At 39.5% G+C, this 19,235-nt stretch overlaps 1 protein-coding gene across 1 annotated transcript in view; it reads right to left on the reverse strand.

Moving 5' to 3' along the window:
- Adamtsl1 (ADAMTS like 1) overlaps positions 1 to 19,235 on the reverse strand; it is a 348,621-nt gene that overhangs the window by 262,742 nt on the left and 66,644 nt on the right. The window contains exon 4 of the mRNA XM_038334446.1: positions 14,238 to 14,474. Coding sequence (XP_038190374.1) covers positions 14,238 to 14,474 — 237 coding nt within the window. The remainder of the gene's footprint in view (positions 1 to 14,237; positions 14,475 to 19,235) is intronic.

Here is a 19,235-nt window from a genome sequence, read left to right on the forward strand (position 1 = left end):
AATCCTTTTTTTTTACTATGAAATAATAGTCAATTATATGGAGAGACCATGCCTTTTTCATTTTTAAATTAGTATACAAGGTATTAGACTTACTTACCAATTCAGAAGGTGATGTGTATTCAGGCTGTTGTTTCTACTTATTGGCTATCTTGAATACTGCTGTTATAAACATTTGAGGGACAGGCTATTTGTACGAATGTATGATTTCATTCTTTTGGGTTCATATCTAGGAGTAGAATTGCTGGATTATATGATAGTTCTTTGTGTCAGCTGCTGGGGAGCTGCCAGCTTGCTTTCAAGACAGCTGTACCGCTCTGCAGCCCATTCTCAGAGCCCCTTCCCATGGAACCCCATCACCAGTGATGTGCGTCTCAGTGTAAGCAGTAAACAAGGGAGGAAGGGAAAACTCCCAGTAGCTTTGGATGCTGTAGCAAGCCGCAGAGATGGGATCCTTGGGAGAAAGGCAAGTCCTTCTGTTTTCTGTATTCTTAGCTCACAGCCTAGGGACCATTAGTATTCTCTGGCTACTTTTTGAGTGAATGAACAGCTCCAAGATGTCACTGGGTAGTAAATAACGGGTTTTACCCAAGAAGAGGTCTGCCCTTTGCCCTCAGCTCTTGGGAGGTAATCTTCAAGCTTTTGTGATGCTATGACCATTAAGAATGCCTTTGTCTGGGGGGTTTTGCAATGTGCCATTGTCTATTCTCACAATACGATTTGTGGGAGCGTTGGGCCTCTGATAACAAGTTGACCTCTGGAAGCGCTGAAACACAAGGTCAACCACACTGTGCTTTGGCACGAAGCCTAAGCAAAAGTCCTGAACACCCAGAACTGCACTGAGGTACATTTCCCCAGATGTCAGTATTCCATGAATAATGTCACATACTGTCAGGGGAAGAGTTACCTGAACTGTCCCACTGTGAGAAGGCACATCTGGGCATCTCCTGGACCCTGTTCTTCTCTGCATCTCTTCTCCTGGCTCATCAGCACTGTTCAGTTGCAAAAAAAACTACAGCCAGAAGCAGAGTGGTTTTCGATGTGTTCTGTTTGCATTTCTAGCGAATTATTGACGTTGAACATAGACCCAGGGACCCATACAATCAAAAGTGGTACCAGAAGTGAACATGATCTTGGAGCGATGACCAAATTCTCGGAGCCGGTGTTGTCACTAACATTGCGAAAATTCTTAAAGGTGATGATGTAGTATTTCATACATATGGTATTTAAAGTAGCCTGAAGAATCATTAATCAAGCAAAGCATCAAAGAGAGAACTAAGAAAGCTGCCAGATCAAGACCAAACATTCATTTAATGAAACACAGAATTTTTAGGCCCTGAGGCATCCCTGCTCCAGAGAACATACTCCTACCCTTATTAACTGATAAATACTTCATTATTAATAACTTGTCCCCTCCAGAGGAGAGGAGGCCATGCCACAGAAATACCAGAGCCTGAATTTAGCACTGCTTTTTTCTAATTGTATACCTCATGACATAAATCCCCTCATTTATACGCTGGAAATAAAATTATGCCACACAGTATGAGAACAAAGTGATAAACATGGCCATACTCTAAGAAGTCTGCAGTATTAAAATGATAAAATTTGAATTGTGTTCAAGTGTACTTCCCATTTTCTCTTCTATGAGGTTTAGTGTGGTTGATTTTATGTTGAGGTCTTTGATTCATTTGGACTTGAGTTTTGTGCATGGCAATAAATATGGGTCTACTTTTATTCTTTTATACGTTGATATCCAGTTATGTCAGCATCATTTGTTAAATATGCCTTCTTTTTTTCTTTCATGTTATATCTTTTGCTTCTTTGTCAAAAAATCAGGTGTTCATAAGTGTGTTGTTTGATATCCAGGTCTTCGATTCAGTTCCATTGGTCTTCCTGTCTGTTCTTATGTCAACACTAGGCTGTTTTCAGTGCTGTAGCTCTGTAGTAGAGTTTGAAGATGGGGATTGTGATGCATCCAGAAGTTCCTTTATTGTACAGGATTGTTTTGGCTATCCTGGGTATTTTGTTTTTCCATATGAAGTTGAGTATCATTCTTTTCAGGTCTGTGAAGAATTGTACTGGGATTTTGATGGGCCTTGCATTGAATCAGTAGATGCTTTTGGTAAGATTACCATTTTTACTATGTTAATTCTACCTACCCAGGAGCATGGGAGGTCTTTCCACTTCCTAGTGGCTTCTTCAATTTTTTTCTTCAAAGATTTAAAGTTCTTGTCTTTCTTCCACTTGTTTGGTTAGAGTTACTCCAAGATATTTTATGCTATTAGTGGCTATTGTGAAGGATGATGTTTTTTTCTGATTTCTTTCTCAGCTCAGTCCATTTATCATCTGTGTAAATGAGGGTTACTGATTTTTTTGAGTTAATCTTGTATCCTGCTACATTACTTGAAGGTGTTTATGAGTTATAGAAGTTCCTTGGTAGAATTTTTGGGGTCCCTTATGTAAACTATCATATCATCAGCAAATAGTGAGAGTTTGACTTATTCTTTTCTGATTTTTATCCCCTTAGTCTAATTTTGTTGTCTTATTGCTCTAGCTAGAACCGTAAGTACTATTCTGAACAGACACGGAGAGAGGGAACAACATTGTCTTGTTTCTGATTTCAATGGGATTGCTTTGAGTTTCTCTCCATTTAGCTTGATGTTGGCTGTTGGCTTGCTGTATATCGCCTTTATTATGTTTAGGTATGCACAGTAGACCACTTCCTAAATATAACCCCAGTAGCACAGATACTGAGAGAAACAATTAATAAGTGGGACCCCCCGAAACTGAAAAGTTTCTGTAAAGCAAAGGACATGGTCAACAAGACAAAACAGCAGCCTACAGAATGGGAAATGTTCTTCACCAAGCCCACATTGAACAGAAGGCTAATCTCCAAAATATACAAAGAACTCAAGAAATTGATCATCAAAAGAACAAATAAGCCAATAAAAATTGGGTACACACCTAAACAGAGAACTCTCAACAGACGAATCTAAAGTGCCTGAAAGACACTTAGGGAAATGTTCAACATCCTTAGTCATCAGAGAAATGCAAATCAAAACAACTCTGAGTTTCCTTTTTATACCTGTAAGAATGGCCAAGATAAAAAACACTGATGACAACTTATGCTGGAAAGGATGTTGGGTAAAGGGAACACTCCTATATTGCTGGTGGGAGTGCAAACTGGTACAGCCGCTTTGGAAATCATTATGGCAGTTTCTCAGAAAATTAGGAAGCAACCTTCCTCAAGACCCAGTAATACCACTTTTGGATATATATCGAAATGATGTTCAATCGTGCCACAAGGACATGTGGTCAACTATGTTCATAGCAGCATTGTTTGTCATAACCAGAACCTGGAAACAACCTAAATACCCCTCGACCAATGAATAGATAAGGAAAATGTGATGCATTCACACCATGGACTGCTACACAGCGGAAAAAATAATGACATCTTAAAATTTGTGGGCAAATGGATGGATCTAGAAAACATCATATTAAGTGATGTAACCCAGACCTAGAAAGACAAATGTCACATATACTCACTCATAAGTGGCTTTTAGACATGAAGCAAAAAAAGCAGCCTACAATTCACAATCCCAGAGAATATAGACAACAATGAGGACCCTAAGAGAGACATACATAGATATAATCTACATAGGAAGTAAAAAAAGACAAGATCTCCCGGGTAAATTGGGAGCATGGGGATCATGGGAGAGAGTAGGAGGGGAGAGAAGAGGAAGGGGGAAGAAGAAGAAAATGTATATAGCTCATTAAAAGCTATTAAAATTTTTTGAATTGTGTATTCTATAATTTAGATTCACTCTTTCTTATATATTTCACTGGCTTTGGGTAAACAAAATCAATAAAAAGTCAAGTTTTTCTTAGCTTATGTTTAAACTGAAGGAATAAACTAAATAAACATGCTTTTCATAATTTTCTCATGTTGGGATGGCGGTGGTAGATAGCCATAATCACAATCACACCACATGGGTGCCTAAGGTAAGAGGACCCAGAGATCAAGGCCAGCCTGGCTTACATAGCAGCATGGATGATTGATTCCAAGATAGCCTATGTATGTGGTAAAGCCCCATTTAAAAAAGTCAGGCTTGATGGTGTAAGATTGTAGCTCTAGTTACTTGGGATATAGAAGCAAGAGGATTCCAAGTGCAGAGAATGTCTGTGCTACAGAGTGAGTTCAAGGCCAGTCTGGACAATTTAATGAGTCCTTATTTTCAAATAGAAAGTTAAAGAGGCTGGAGATAAGACATAGTGGTGGGGCACATGTGTAGCATGTGACATTCTAGGTTCCTAATTCTGAAAAAGATGTTTTAGGAACTCTCTATGTCACAAATTGAGTAATAAAATGTAAAAAAAAAAAAATCTTTCTGAAGAAACCAAGAAATCATTTCCCTAAATAGCAATGCCACTTGAATAAACAAGGAATACTAAGAGATGGCCGAGTCTCTGGAATGTTCTCTATAATGCTTTCATTTTCAGAAACAGACACTACCTAAAGGAACTCCAAAACACCCTATACTGTTTTGACTCCGTTTTTTCCTAAGGGTAACAAACACTGATACTCACTTGTTACCTAACTGATACATGGTCAACAGAAAATTCCAATCTAACACACTTTTAGTCATGCATAAATATAAGCATGACTGATGACTATATTAGCTTGATGAAAACCAAACTTTTAATCTAAAAGGGCAGAGGGAAGATAGAAGAGGACACAAGACAAATTTACAGAGTATCAGGGAGCAGGCATTGCACTGAACATAATTATGTTAGCATCTTCCGTCAGTGACACATGAACATGTCAGTCGCTTCTATGGTCAACAAAAATGCCAGCATCATGCTTCGTGAAAGACAGAAAACTTGGCATTGTCTTCAATACTTTCTCGTTCCCTCTCTCACTGCATGTAGCCAATCACTGGGTCTCCTGACTTGGTTTCAGAAACCTCTTTCCTTTTTATCCCATAACCCATCTTTGCCTCAGGACCATCTACTGTCACGTTGCACACGGGAGATTCTTGCTAAAGTGCCCACATTACCCCTTCTTTCCATTCTAATTATTCTAATGCTACGGTGTCACCTTCAATATAACAACACCCCAAATTTCTTATATATGTCTTTTTGACCAAGGTCCCAACAGCCTTTTTCATCTTGTACCTCCTTACCTTCAATTCTAGAGACTAGTTTGGCTTTTTGGTCACCTCTTCTTTGAGCACAACCCAGGTAACAGGTGAAGAGTCCTCTCTATATGTGCTATTCTACCCAGAGCCTTGGAAGAGTGTGGCCTCATGACACTTGGAGTTCAGAGTTCTAGCTTCCAGAAATATGAGAGAATAAATTCCTCTGGTTTTGAGTCATGCAGTCAAGAAAGACACCATGAGAAGAAATTTGATCTTTCTATGAGACCAGGTCACATGACCCACACATAGAGATAGCACATGTGGGAAAAAGATCTGAGACATCTCACTTTCTTCCAGACTAACACTTAGATATACCCCGTTAATAAAAAAATATGATGCTTATGAATAGAAAAGAAATTGGGCTGTTCTTTGACTAAAGACTAAAATAAAAGAGATAACTAAATAGTTCAAGAAGATGAGAAATAAAGTCAATCCCATATCTTAGAAAGAGGACCTCATTTACAGCGAGGTAAACAGGAAGCGGTTAAGCCCCTTCCCTTCCAGAGTATAAATTCCAGGACAGCGGGACTGCTCTTTACTTTTCTGTCTACTTAAAGACTTCCAGTACCTACCACATCATTAAATGCCAAGTAGAAATTTGATAAGTGAATACATAGAAGTCAAATTATAGCGTTTTCTCACAAGTCTACAAAAGCATCATCCTTGGGAAAAGATTTAGTTCAGCTTTGCCTTCTCATTAACTAACGCACAGCAGAGATTTGTGAGAACCAAAACGCCCAGCTTCAGTAGCTACATTCAACCAGTTACTAGCAGTTTTCTTTATCTTTAATGTATCAGGCAAAGGGGCGAAAAAACAGACTCTGCAACACGATGCTTCCATGTGGAATTCAGTTATAAAACATGGGAAGAAATGGCCAACTCATCATTTCTGACATCACCATCTTTGGACTAACTGAAGGACATTTGATACTAGTGACTCGGGGTCACAGACAGAGATGGAGAAATAATCATTCCGTTTAATTCATTTCAAACTGCTCGCCCCAGGAATTATTAAATATGAGAAGAACTTCTTTGGTGGAAGTGTGGTTCATTTGAATTCTGCCAAAGAGCAGTAGACATAAAGACTCCCTCATTTCATTTACCCCTTGCTTCTCCACTCATTTAAAAACGTTATCCAAGGCATGACTTGAAAATAATTCGCCTTACATTTTTGGAATGCTTTGTTGTCTGAAATAGCATCAGGTACTACTAAAAATATGAGGATTCAATATAAAAGGTTTGTTTGCAGTCACACTTGCTCTTTTGATATGCTTATAGTAGGTATCAGCTCACGAATCCCATTAGTTGTAAAACTAAAACCAACTTTTCTCTATTTTCTTTGAAAATAACCTGAAAATTATTTTTAATAGCAGCACACATTCTATCCGTAAATGTATGCCGTTCTTTAAAACACAGTCTGGCTTTATAACATATAGAAGTGTGTGCGCTTGGATCATGAAAATCAGGGACCTGCAGTGGTACTAATAGAGCTGATCCTGTCTGTGATGGCTCATTAGCTTTACACAGGACACGATTCACTGCCCCGGTGCTGGAGTGGATAGAGGGATATCGTGGAACTGTTAGCTAAAGATGGCTAGAAAAGGAACTCGACAGGTTTGTCCACTCTGGGAGCCAGTGTCCCTTGCGACATGCATGGACATATGAAACCATGCAGTCCGCACGATCACATGGAGGGAAACGACAGACAAGAAAGATCTTGGGGACTGTGGGTGCTAACAGCTGCTGTTTACTAAGCCCAGTATAAGCGCTTTGCATACACTTGGTCGCTTAAGCAATCTTATCAATCGGGTCAGTCACAATTATTTTCATACTACAGAGAGAAAACTGAGGCTAATATTTTTCTTTTACTGAAAATAGATTTTTTTCCATACTGTATATTCTGTTAACCTTTCCCTCCCTTCTGCTCCTCCCAGTTCCTTTCCACCTCCCCTTCCATCCATACTCCCTCCCACTTCCTATCTGTATTTAGAAAACAAACAGGCTAGATCTTCCCCTGCAAACTTCATTCTCTCTACTCAGTGGTTTATCCCAGCCCTAACTCCAGCAGACAAGCACTCCCTGGGAACCCATAGCCCGTATTGGATGGAGAAGCAGGTGGGCTATCTTTAGTTCTTCATTTCTCCTTCCTCTCCTACAAACCAAATACCCCAGTCTCATTCCCAGCAGCAGACACAGCAGACCACATGCTACAGCCTCCCTCCTCCACCCCAGCTCCCATCTCCAGTGGATAACATCCACTTCCCCTTTAAACTTTCTCCCCCAACTCATTGCTTTATCCCAGTCCTCAATACCAGCAGGCACAGCCTGGGCACTCCCAGCACATTCTGGCCAGGGAAGCACGTAGCCTAAACATAGATCTTCACCCCTTCCACCTCTCCTCCAAGTCCCACCCCCAGTATCACCCCACCTCTGTACCAGACTGCCTGTTGTAGCCTTCTCCTCCTCTCTGCTCCCATTTCCAGTGGATCACACAGATCTTTTCTCCCACCTCCCTTCCCACTCGTCCTGCTACAGCCTCCCTTCAGTCTTTAGGCCCATCCCTGGGGGACTTAACAGACCCTGCTTTCTCACTTCCAGTAGACCTCTTCAGGTCTCCCCAGCCCATTCCCATTCCTATGTGTCAGCCCCCCAATACCTAGAAACACATGGAATCGCAGAAGAATTTCCGATCAGGCAACACACAGCCACCGCACTCTCCTGAGAGAGAGAGAGAGAGAGAGAGAGAGAGAGAGAGAGAGAGAGAGAGAGAGAGAGAGAGAGAGAGAGAGAAACAAGAAACAGAAACTAAGGACAAAACAACAACCCAACAAAGAGAAGAACAGAAACCAGCACATAGAATTATAATCTTCCCCCAAACCAGTTGCCTAGCTATCCGCATAAAAACACAATCAGTAACAGCCAGGACAATATGTCTACACAAGTGCTCAGCAACCCTAGCACACCAGATCCTGAATACTCCAACATAGCTGAAGCACAAAAGAAAGACCTTACACAGCCTTTATGAATATGATAGAAGTCCGTAAAAAGCAAATGAATTAAAAACATTAAAGAAATTCAAGAAAACACAGTGGAAGGAAGTGAATAAAACAGTTCCTGATCTGAAAGTGGAAATAAAATGAATATAGAAAAATTTACACTGAGGAATGTCTAGAATTGAACAATTGAAGAACTGAAGCAGGACTCCCAGAGGAAAGCCTTATCAACAGAATATAAGAGATGGAAGAGAGAATCTTAGGCATTGAAGACCTAATTAAGGAAATGGATACCTTGGTCAAAGAAAATTATAAATCTAAAAAAATCTGCTGGCATAAAAAAACCCAGGAAATCTGGGACACCAAGAAGAGACCAAATCAAAGAAAAATGGGACAAAAGGAAAGAGACTAAAACCAGGTCAAAGGCACAGAAAATATTTGCAACAAAATCATAGAAGAAAAATTCCCCAACTTAAAGAAGGAGATGTCTATCAAGGTACAAGAAGTTTATAGAATACCAAATATACTAGACAAGGAAAAAAAATTCCTTTTAGCCTCTAATAATTAAAACACTAAATGTACACAGCAAAGAAAGACTATAAGAAGCAGTAAGGAAAAAAGATCAAGTAACATATAAAGGCAGACCTATTAGAATAACAGCCAGCTTTTCACTAGAGACTCTAAAAGCCCAAAAGTACCTGGGCAGATGTGCTGCAGATTCTAAGAGACCACGGTGCCAGCTCAGACTACTAGGTTCAGCAAAGCTTCCAAAAACCATAGATGGGGAAAATAAGGCATTCCATGATAAAGTCAAATTTAAACAACTTCTTTTTTACCAAATCCAGCCCCACACTCAAACCAAAAAGGTTAACCATACCAAAGAATAAAGAATAAATAATCTCAGACCAGCAAATAAAAAAAGAAACACATACACACCACCACCACCACCACCACAACAACAACAACAATAGCAACAATGTACAGGGCTTTCAAGGGTCTGTACCAGATCTGAAAGAAGTTGACACATGCCCCCATTATAATCAAGAAGTTATATCTCCAATTGATAAGCACTTACAAAACATTTATAAATGAAAAATTAGGTTTCTCTAAGGGACTCTTACTAGTCAGTAGGAGTGAAGGCTCTAAGTAGTCATCAGCTCTTTTTCTCTATGTTCAATGAGTTGTGCATATGTTATTTTCAGTAACAGGGTCTTGTTGTGGACTGAGGCTTTTAATTTTGCTTCAGGTGATATACGAGCAAATAGTGGAATTTAGACAGTAGATCATGCAAACTTGCATTCCCATTCTAGCTTTGCCTCCAATCTACATCTAATGAAACTGAACATCCTAGTGTTTTTCAACCCAAGGCAGAAGGTGAGACTACACCCTCACAGTGAGCCCCAGGGGTAATTGTCACATTTGGTAGGGAACAGTGAATGGGAGGGTGGTTTGAAAAGGTATAGTCACTAACTTTATTGTTTTCATAATATCAATGACAGAATTAAAGCTGGACAAAAATCTTAGCCCATGGGATGTGCTGAAGAAATAGCGCTGAGAACATATTTTCAGAATGTTGATAAACACCGCCACTCCCTGACCTTTAGTCTGCTGTTAACTGTGAAACCCTCGGAGAATCACAAAACTCAAGTCAGCCCTGTGTCTTGAGGGTGGAATAGATCATTCTCAAGGAAGTGCTTTCAAAAACCACTCTCTGAAGCCCTACTGGTGACAGTTTCTGTGGTCTGGGAGAAAAGAGAAAGTACAGAGCAGGAATTGTCACAAAATGGAAACAAGATTCAATTTAAAGAGTTGTCTTTTGTGTCGAGTTAGGTTCTTAATCTCACCTAACTCCTAACATTTCAACTGGGAGGGGATGGCATGGGGAGTTGGGAGATGGTAGACGTTCTTGTTCTGGTTCTGGGGATGAAACACAGGACCCTGGGGATGCTAGGTTAAGCATCATACCTCCTTCCATCTTCCTCTCCTTCTTCTTTCCCCTCCCACATCCTTTCCTTCTCTTTCTGGAAACCAGTGCTCTAGTACCATCTAGCTGAAATTCTCCAGGGCCTTCCACATTTTCACAGCTGTCTACAACTTCACAGCAATGGTCTCACTTGGTGCTCTGGTTGGCGAGGCAGTCTCATTTTACAGATTAAGGTAAAGTTTCTGGAAACTACATACCAAGGCCGGCATCATATAGTTGCTTAAAGAAGGGCAGGTTGGTTAAATAAAAGACCTCCTCTCTTTTTTTTCTTTAAAGGCTACCTGTGTCCAATCTTGAAGTGGTTCATATGAAATTGGCTTTGCCATAGAATCATAGTTTTAAAGACTTAGAACTCACAAATTTGAATGTCTTGAGGATGGGGCTTAAGAGCTGTGTCTCATAATTGCTTCCCAGGTGATTCTGGTATGCAGCCAAATCTGGGACTATTTCTAAATCTTGCTTGTCTCGGTATAACTCGAAGTGGCAGGAGGGGTAGGCTCCTGGGAGCCAGGCAGAGCCACGTAACCCTGGGCAAGTCATATAATCCTATAAACCTAATCTGCATCTGTGAGATGAAGGCAGCGCTGTATGACATGAGAAACAAATATTTGGAAAGCTGTATGTCCAGTGAGAAAGTGAGCACTACTTCTGCAGTCAGAAGAGTGAACACATCACCTCCTGTGTCTTTGCTATTATCAAGAGGAAAGAGGTGTGTGGCATAAATCGCAGTTTCTAAGATTTTCCTCATGCAAATTTACAGCTTACAGAGCCAATCCATTTATTAGCAACAGTCTTTAGGTCTCCCAAAGAGGAGATTTGTCTTCTTGTTAGTAAAACCCTGGGATTTGCATTTTTGTTGTAGAGATGAAAGTTTTGAGGCAATGGTTCTTAGAATGGGATTGGATGGACAGAACTGGTGCCTGTGAATGAGAAGTCACTGTAGCTGTACATTATTTTCTAACATGGTGATTATGTCAAAATCAAAAAAGTTATTCTTTATAAGTTTGTGATTCATATTGGTGGTCTCAAATATTGAAAGCTGCTTTTGAGAAATTCTAAGACAAAAGGCCAACAAAAAGCTAAAAATCTTCAACAAATGGGGCAGAAAACAGAAAGGGGAAGTGAGGCTGGAAATGTTTTTTTCCAAAGAACTAGGAGAATAGGTTTATATAAGTGCACATTTAAGTTACTGGTCCCCAAGTTTGTTTTAAGATGGGGCATTTTCCTACTGAAAACGGAACTATGAATCACTGATCTAAACCTAACTAAATGATTACGTTGTAACTAGGATAGGATTTGTGTATTTTGTCTCTGGAGAAAGGAGTGCTTCAGCTTTTCTTTAGTTAATTGATCTCGTCCTCCTGAGAGTAAACACAAGGCACTTAAGCTCTCTATTCCTCCATCACCTCAGTGACCTCTGCTCATCTCCATTCCCCCATCAACCACCTCCATCTCCCTGTGCTTATGTTCATTTTGGAAAATTGAAGTTGGCTTGACTGAAACGCTCCTGGGACACCATAAGTGGAGGACCCGAGCTTACACCCTTTATGAATCCCCATCAAGTTGCAGTTTCTTGATGTGCTTGGTGTGACTGATTTGATTTATGGCTTTCAACTCCCTTCTGGTGAAAGCGATCTCATTCCAGATTTACTTTTCTTTCTATTCCTGCTGTCATTACCCAGGGAAAGGCTGATGCTTCAGTCCTCCTATCTGGTACAAGATCCTGCATCAGAACTGGTCTCAGTGACTCCAGGGCTGTCTGCTTCAGGCCCTCTATAACCGAGACAGTAAGGATCTTTCTAAAGAAGAGCTGTGAGTGTTTCTCTCCATTGCTAAGTCCTTTTTTTGCTCATTTACTGACTATTGTAGTCCTATCTGTTCTGCAATCCTCAATGATCATCTATAAAACTACTTTGAGTCTGTAATCCAACTTCTATCCAGCCAAATTACGCTACTTTTTAGTGTTCTGATGAAATCTAAGATTTCCTACCTCACCATGGCACAGCTCCTTACACGAGAAATATGTCAGTGATATACAATTGTGATTTCTATGGATGGAGCACATTTATTTTAAACAATTTACATTTACTCCCAAATCAAACAAATCACAATTGTGTGACTCTAACTTAAAGAGACAAGCTTATACTTACAATTGCTTTTAATTCATAATACAACATTATCTCTCCATATTTACTCTTGCAGAAGGTTTTTTTTTTTCCTGCTCAGATAGGATTTTCTTTTAGTTACCAAGGAACACGAGGCCAGCTGGCAGGAAGAAACGGAGACACCACGCCAGGTTGAGCTCTCGTGCCACGGGAACAGTTGAGACCTAATTTGCTGACCTGTCAGGCTGATTTTGCTTCATTTGCAAACTTAGCATTGTGGAAACAACACTGACACGGATATTAGAAGACCTGGAATCCGGTCCCATTTCTGACATGATGTAATTGTCACAAGATCGTGCACGTTTCTAGCCTTGGATTTTGTTTACGAGCCATCCAGCTGTGAGCACAGGCAAGGGCTCCTATTCCTTGCAGTGTAGCCCTTTCCATGTATTTATTTGCTTTATGATTCTTGACTGTCCCTGAAAGGTCTAGAGATTTCATAATTCCATTTCCATAAACCAAGAGTCCTAGATGGTAGTATTTTAAAAGATTTATTTTTATTTGTGTGTCTATGTGTGTATCTGTGTGAGTGTGTGTGCAGGTATCTATGGAGGCCAGAAGAGGGTGTTGGATCTCTTGGAGGTGGTTGTGAGCCTCCTAATATGACACTGAGAAAGGAAGTTGGGTCCTCTGGAAGAGCAAGAAGCACTCTTAACTACTGAGTCATCTTTCCAGCCCTACTATTTATAAATAATCACAAATAGTTTTGCAAATAGTTGTAAAACACCACAATAATGTTCTACATATGTTGCTTTTAAAGGTATGTGGATACTCTCTAAGACCCTTGCAATCTTGAGAAGAATAAAATTCTACATTCACATTTACACTCTGAATTCACATATTACATATATAAAGAAACTTCTGATATTTGTATCTCTTCTCCCTTCTTCTATCTGATAAACCTTGAACATGCCCCTTCTTGTATGACTGCCCTAAGCCATATGAAGGTTGACTGTGTCTGCTGCTTTCTCTCATACACAAACCTTATCTCACATCTCATAGCAATTTACACTGCATTTTTTTCTTATGGATCAACATTTAGATTTGTTTTTAATAAATGTAAGATTAACTGAAAAAAAAGAAACCACTGAAACACGTTTCATATTTTTCATATTGTAAGTCATTATGCCATAGACTTAGACCTAATAAATGTCCTCCCACTAGAGGCAAATGTTCTTAAAATGTCTCTACTGTGGCACATAAAAGACTATGGTGAGTGACAGCACTCAGATAACCTGATCACTCTGTAATGTAGACTGTTCATAACAGTCCAAAAACGAGCTTTAAAATGAAGATGACAAGTTCATGGCAAATGGACTACTACTTCATCCTCTTGCCAAGTCTTCCAGCACACACTGATGAATTGATACCAGAAATCAATCCCTTTTATAACCTTGGATTTTAAGGGTTGCCTGTCTGAAACCTATACCACTCTCTAAAATTTGTGTGAATTTTCAATATAGCTGCAGGCAGTAAGAAAGTGTGTTCTTCTACCTTTGTTACCCTGAAATTCTATGTAGATAAAAATGAATGCCTGAAAACACACAATCTCATCCCTCTCTCTTTCTCTCTCTCTCTCTTTCTCTCTCTTTCTCTGTCCCCTTCTCCTCTTAACTTTCTCCCTCTACTCTTTTAAAAATTTCAAGGACATTTGCGCTACAGGTATTTTCAAACTTCATCATCATGGGCAATATTCAAGAATTTTTATTCTCCCACATTCAAGTATCATTCAAGTCAGGAAATAAGGAAACCAAACAAAATCAAATCCATCTGTCCTCCGCATGTCCTTAATGGATTACAATACCTGCACCATTCCCTGAAATTACAATCTTCAACTCTGTTATCCTTTACAAACTCTAGAGATAACCGAGTAATCCTGCTGGACAGCTTCAGCACTTACTTGGCACAAGCCGCTGATGCACAGGTCCAGTGACTCCGTATAGCATCGTGTACCATCTAAGACCTTCGGTGCTAGTTCAACGATCAGACTGGTTCCTTTGGCTTGACACTTGAGTGAGCATGGGTTGTCAGGGTCATTAGACACAGGAAGCCATTCATAAAACTGGCCGTGGTACTTGACATCGTTATGAGCAGAACATTGCTGAGCTCGAAAATCACCCGCTTCTGGTGGACAGTCCTGGAGAAAGTGAGGAGAGAGCACAAGTACACATTATAAGAATAATTCAAAATAGAAAACTGGAACAGCTGTGCGGTCTGTGGAGGTCACAGAAAACAAAGTGAATGTCCCGATCATTATAAATGGACCTTATTATGTCTTTTTAGAGGTTATATGATTATTTGGGCCCTTAAAATATAAAGATCTGAGAAAGAAAAAACCTTAATAGGCTTTCTTATTAATGTCAAATTAGAAAGTAAGTAGCTTGAAATAAATCTTTGCCATCTTGAAATATTTTCTGAAAGACATCACTTGCCCATGATCTCTTCAACATTGTGACATTTCAATTCCTTCTAATTTTGAATAGCTGGAAGAATTTTGTCTTTCTCCATCCTGAAAATGAGATGTATGACAATGTTTTACTTTTTTTGGTAATACTTTGGATTGATGTGCTAGCGTCATGTATCCTAGGCAAGAGGGAAAAGTTCTGTTGAGCTATATCCCTAGATCCTTATATTTAAAAAAAAGTAGGAGTAGGGGTATTTTTCATGAGTGTACGTATTTGTACCATGTGCATGCCCGGTGCCTGCAGGGGCTAGAAAAGGATATCATATCGAGAACTAAAGTTCAGGAAGGTTGTGGGCTGCCATGTGAGTGCTAGACATTGAACCCAGATCCTCTGGAAGAGCAGCTAGAGCTCTTAACTACCAAATCATATCTTCAGGCCCCCCTAGACTTTTAAAGTCTATTGAATGATTGACTGGCAAGGGAGGCCTTGCATTTTACTCGGTAGCCCAAGCTGGCCTGGAACTTGTAATCCCTCTCCCTTATCCTCTTGAGTACTATGACTGTGGATGTAGCCTAAACCAACCTAAAACAAAGGACAATTCTTTGTTTGAGTAGCTAGTAGGAAAGAGTTAGGATAATTTTATTTAAAAATATATGGGGTCATTCGTGACTTGTCTTTTAGAACTTAGGTTTCCTAGGTTCTAAAATTAACATAGAACAAATAAGAGAGAGAGCTGATCCTTCCTATGTGAACTGCTTTAGGCTCAGTTGGTGGTGCAGAGAGGAGAGGACACAGATGTTCTTCTCAGATGGATGTGTGGCAGTAACACCACTCGGCTCACAAGGCTGTGTGAGCATAGGCAATGACTGACACGCGGAAGATAACCAGTAGTGATTACTTTGAATATTTAATGAGGTGTTTGATAACAAGGAACCAGAGAATTAGTAAAGTCTATTAGCTTAAACTTCAAATAATGTTGGCAGAAGCCGACGGAAAATAAAAGCCTCTAAATATATATTTCATAAGGGGAAGTTTAAAATGTATAGCTAATTACTAACAATGGTTACTGTCTAGTGGATGATAAAACTCAGAGAGAACAAACAGAATCAAGCTTTAAAAAAGGAAGAGATGGGGAAAACTGGGAGGGAGCTTTAAGAAGGGAGGGGAAAGGGAAATCAATACAGGAGGAGAGGTAGAAGGGACAAATAACACTAGGAATGTTTGAAAAAACTTTAAGGAATCATATACTTTGTATTTACCTGAAACTATATGTAATACATGCAAGTGTACGTATATATATATATATATATATATATATATATATATATATGTATGTATGTATGTATATATATATGTGTGTGTGTGTGAATGTGTACATACATGTGCATATAAATACATATATATTTATATGTGTATTTGAAATGACATTAAAACACTTTGGCAAACAATGCTCCCCGCAAGGGCAACAGATTTTCTAACAAAAAACCCCAGTACCAGGCACAAAAAGACATCCTTTTGAGTTGTTGGTCAGGGTAGTCCAAGAGACTCAGAAAACAGTATAGATTCATGCTATTATCCTTGGTTGCTTCCCAAAGGTAGAAGATACCACCTTTGACACAGAACTCAGAAGATTCAAGTTGAATCTAACCGTCAAGGCTTCCTTCCTGAAGTTTTGTTTTCACGGGACCAGAAGGTGCTATGCAAACTGCCAAGGAAGGGAAGCCACCAACAGCAGTATTCAGCTCTGACTTCTGTGAATCATAGCAACGACCAGCATGACAAGATCTCTCTAGAGTACACTAGTGGCGCTCAGATCTTGGTGGCTACAAACAGCTGTCTAATTGGATTTGTGGCCTGCTCAACAGGAGGGAGATCGTGCCTGCTAATGGAAACCTAAGCAACCGCCAAAAGATGGTAAGATCGCGGATCTAAGAGGAGAGCCTTCTCCCTCCACTTTATTAGACCAGCATACTCCTACATATTCTGAAATGTATTTAAGATTATTTAAGAATTTATTTAAAGAGTATTCTAAAACCTATTTTTACATGCACAGCTAATTGCAGCTCTCTCACTCTCCAACCAAGAAAGCTCTATTTGTAGCAGATGCAGACCATACAGAAAACTAGTCAAAATGCAGCGATCAGAGGATCATGGTGTATCCAGCGCTCCAGTGGGTACAGCTACAACACAACTCCTGCAGCTAAGGCTCGGGCGACATCATGATTAGAAAGATTATAAACGCCAGAGAACTAGAAAACCTGCTGCAGATTGAGTCTTATAGAAATGACAGGTGTAGTGATTAGCTGTGGGCTGGCTTCCCGCCACCCTATGCCCCAAAATAATTACACGGAAACTGTATTCTTTTAAACACTGCCTAGCCCATTATTTTCAGCCTCTTACTCACATCTTGACTAACCCATATCGAATAATCTGTGTAACACCACGAATGGTGTCTTACTGGGAAAGATTCAGCACATCTGACCTGGTGGCTGGCTTCATTGCATCTGGCATCATCTCTGAGAAGAGGCACGGCGATCTGCCTAACTTAAGAGAGGCATGGCATCTGACTGAGCCATCTACCTCACTTCCTTCTTCCTGTTCTGTCTACTCCACCCACCTAAGGGCCGGTCTATCAGATGGGCCAGGCAGTTTCTTTATTAATTATCCAATGAAATCATCAGATAGATAGAAGACACACCTACATCATTTCCCCTTTTTCTGTTTAAACAAAAAAGAAAAGCTTTCACTCTAACATAGTAAAATTACATATAACAAAACAGTAATCAAGTAAGAATTACAGTTACAATATTTATATCTACTTTATCTTTTATCATAACTAAGGAAAACTATAACTATCTATTTATTCTTCAACTCCATCAAAGACTCCAGAAGGATATAATATTACCTAGGTGAACAAGAAGTAAGCTATTTCCAAAACTCTAGAAATCACAGAGACATCTTGCTACCTGGACAGTCACCCAAAGTTCCTCTGTACCGTTGGGGCATCCATCTTCGGCCTTCAGGCCATAGTTTCCAGCAGACATTTCCATGAAGCAGGAAATTTCGAAGGCAGTTCAGTCAGTATCTGCTGTGTCCTTCAGAATGTCTCGCAGACTCTTTCTTGAATCAGGAACCCCGAAAGATCATCTCATCTATAGGCAAGTTCAGCAGTCCTCTCTCTGAGGGTTCTCTGTGTCCAATTTATGCAATAGTCCAGGCAAGAGCAGTTTCTTGCCCAAATGGCTATCAAACTCCATAAGGATCCTCTTCGATGCCATTCTTTCTCTTGAAGTAGATTGTTACTGCCAGGAGCAGACATGTCTCATTGTCATGAAAAGTCCTAAGTTATTAAAACATTTAAGTGGAATATTCTGTAGTCTTTGAAAAATATTAGGATGCCTATCTAACTGAAATATATCTCTCTATATATAGAAAATCTAACATGACTACAAGCTTAACTATTATTAATGACTATCCATCAACAACCTATATTTCCTAATTATACATTACATTTTAAATGAACTACACAATCACAATACCTTAATCAGTATCAGAAATACATATACATATAACAAAATTGACCTTAAATCTCTATCAATAAAGCAAAATCTATACCAATGCAAATTATTCATATCTATATCATATCCCCCTTTAAATGTAAAAGAACATTCATAAGCAATAGTTGGGAATATGGGCGCAGTTTTTTTTCTCTCCAAACTGCTTCCTGCTGAATGGGGACGCTGTTAATCAGATCTTTCATGGTATAACCTGTATGCCAGGTTCATCTCAGTCATCAGTTGAGCGAAGTAATTTTCTGAAGGTGTTCACAGCAACTTTTCAGGAGGGCGTGGTCTATCATACCATATTGGGATAAAAGCAATCCACAGAGTCTCATTTTCTGTAAAAACAAAAGAAGAATCTCTTTTCCAAAGCATCATATCCTTAGATCCAAATTCTGAAGTCAAGGTATTTTCAAAATATCTATCTTGGATTAGTTCAGCAGCATTTGTAAACAAATATCTTTTAGCAGCTGTTGCTTCTTCCTCAGCATTCAAACAATTCAAAGAGAGCATAATAGTATACAGCATCAAAATTCTTTGTGTATTTTCCATCTTTGTACAGCTTTATTTTAACCTCTATTTCATTTATTTTTACTTTTATTTTTTATTTTTTGACAAGTTCTCTGTATATCTTTGACCTGGAATAACTCTGCAGACCAGGCTGTCCTTGAACTCTCAGAGATCCACTTGCCTTTGCTTCCCAAGTGCTGGGATTAAAGGCGTATGCTACCACACCTTGAACTCACAGAGATCTGTCTGTCTCTGCATTCCAAGCATTGGTATTAAAGGTGTGTCCTGCCATACCTTGAAGTCACAGAGGTCAATCTACCTCTGCTTCCCAAGTGTTGGGATTAAAGGTGTGTACCACCACAACAAACTACTTCCTCTTTTTTTTTTTTTTACTTTTAAGAACTTTAACCTTTAGCCTGCATA

This window comes from Arvicola amphibius, chromosome 6 (assembly GCF_903992535.2).
Source record: "Arvicola amphibius chromosome 6, mArvAmp1.2, whole genome shotgun sequence".
Taxonomy (NCBI): domain Eukaryota; kingdom Metazoa; phylum Chordata; class Mammalia; order Rodentia; family Cricetidae; genus Arvicola; species Arvicola amphibius.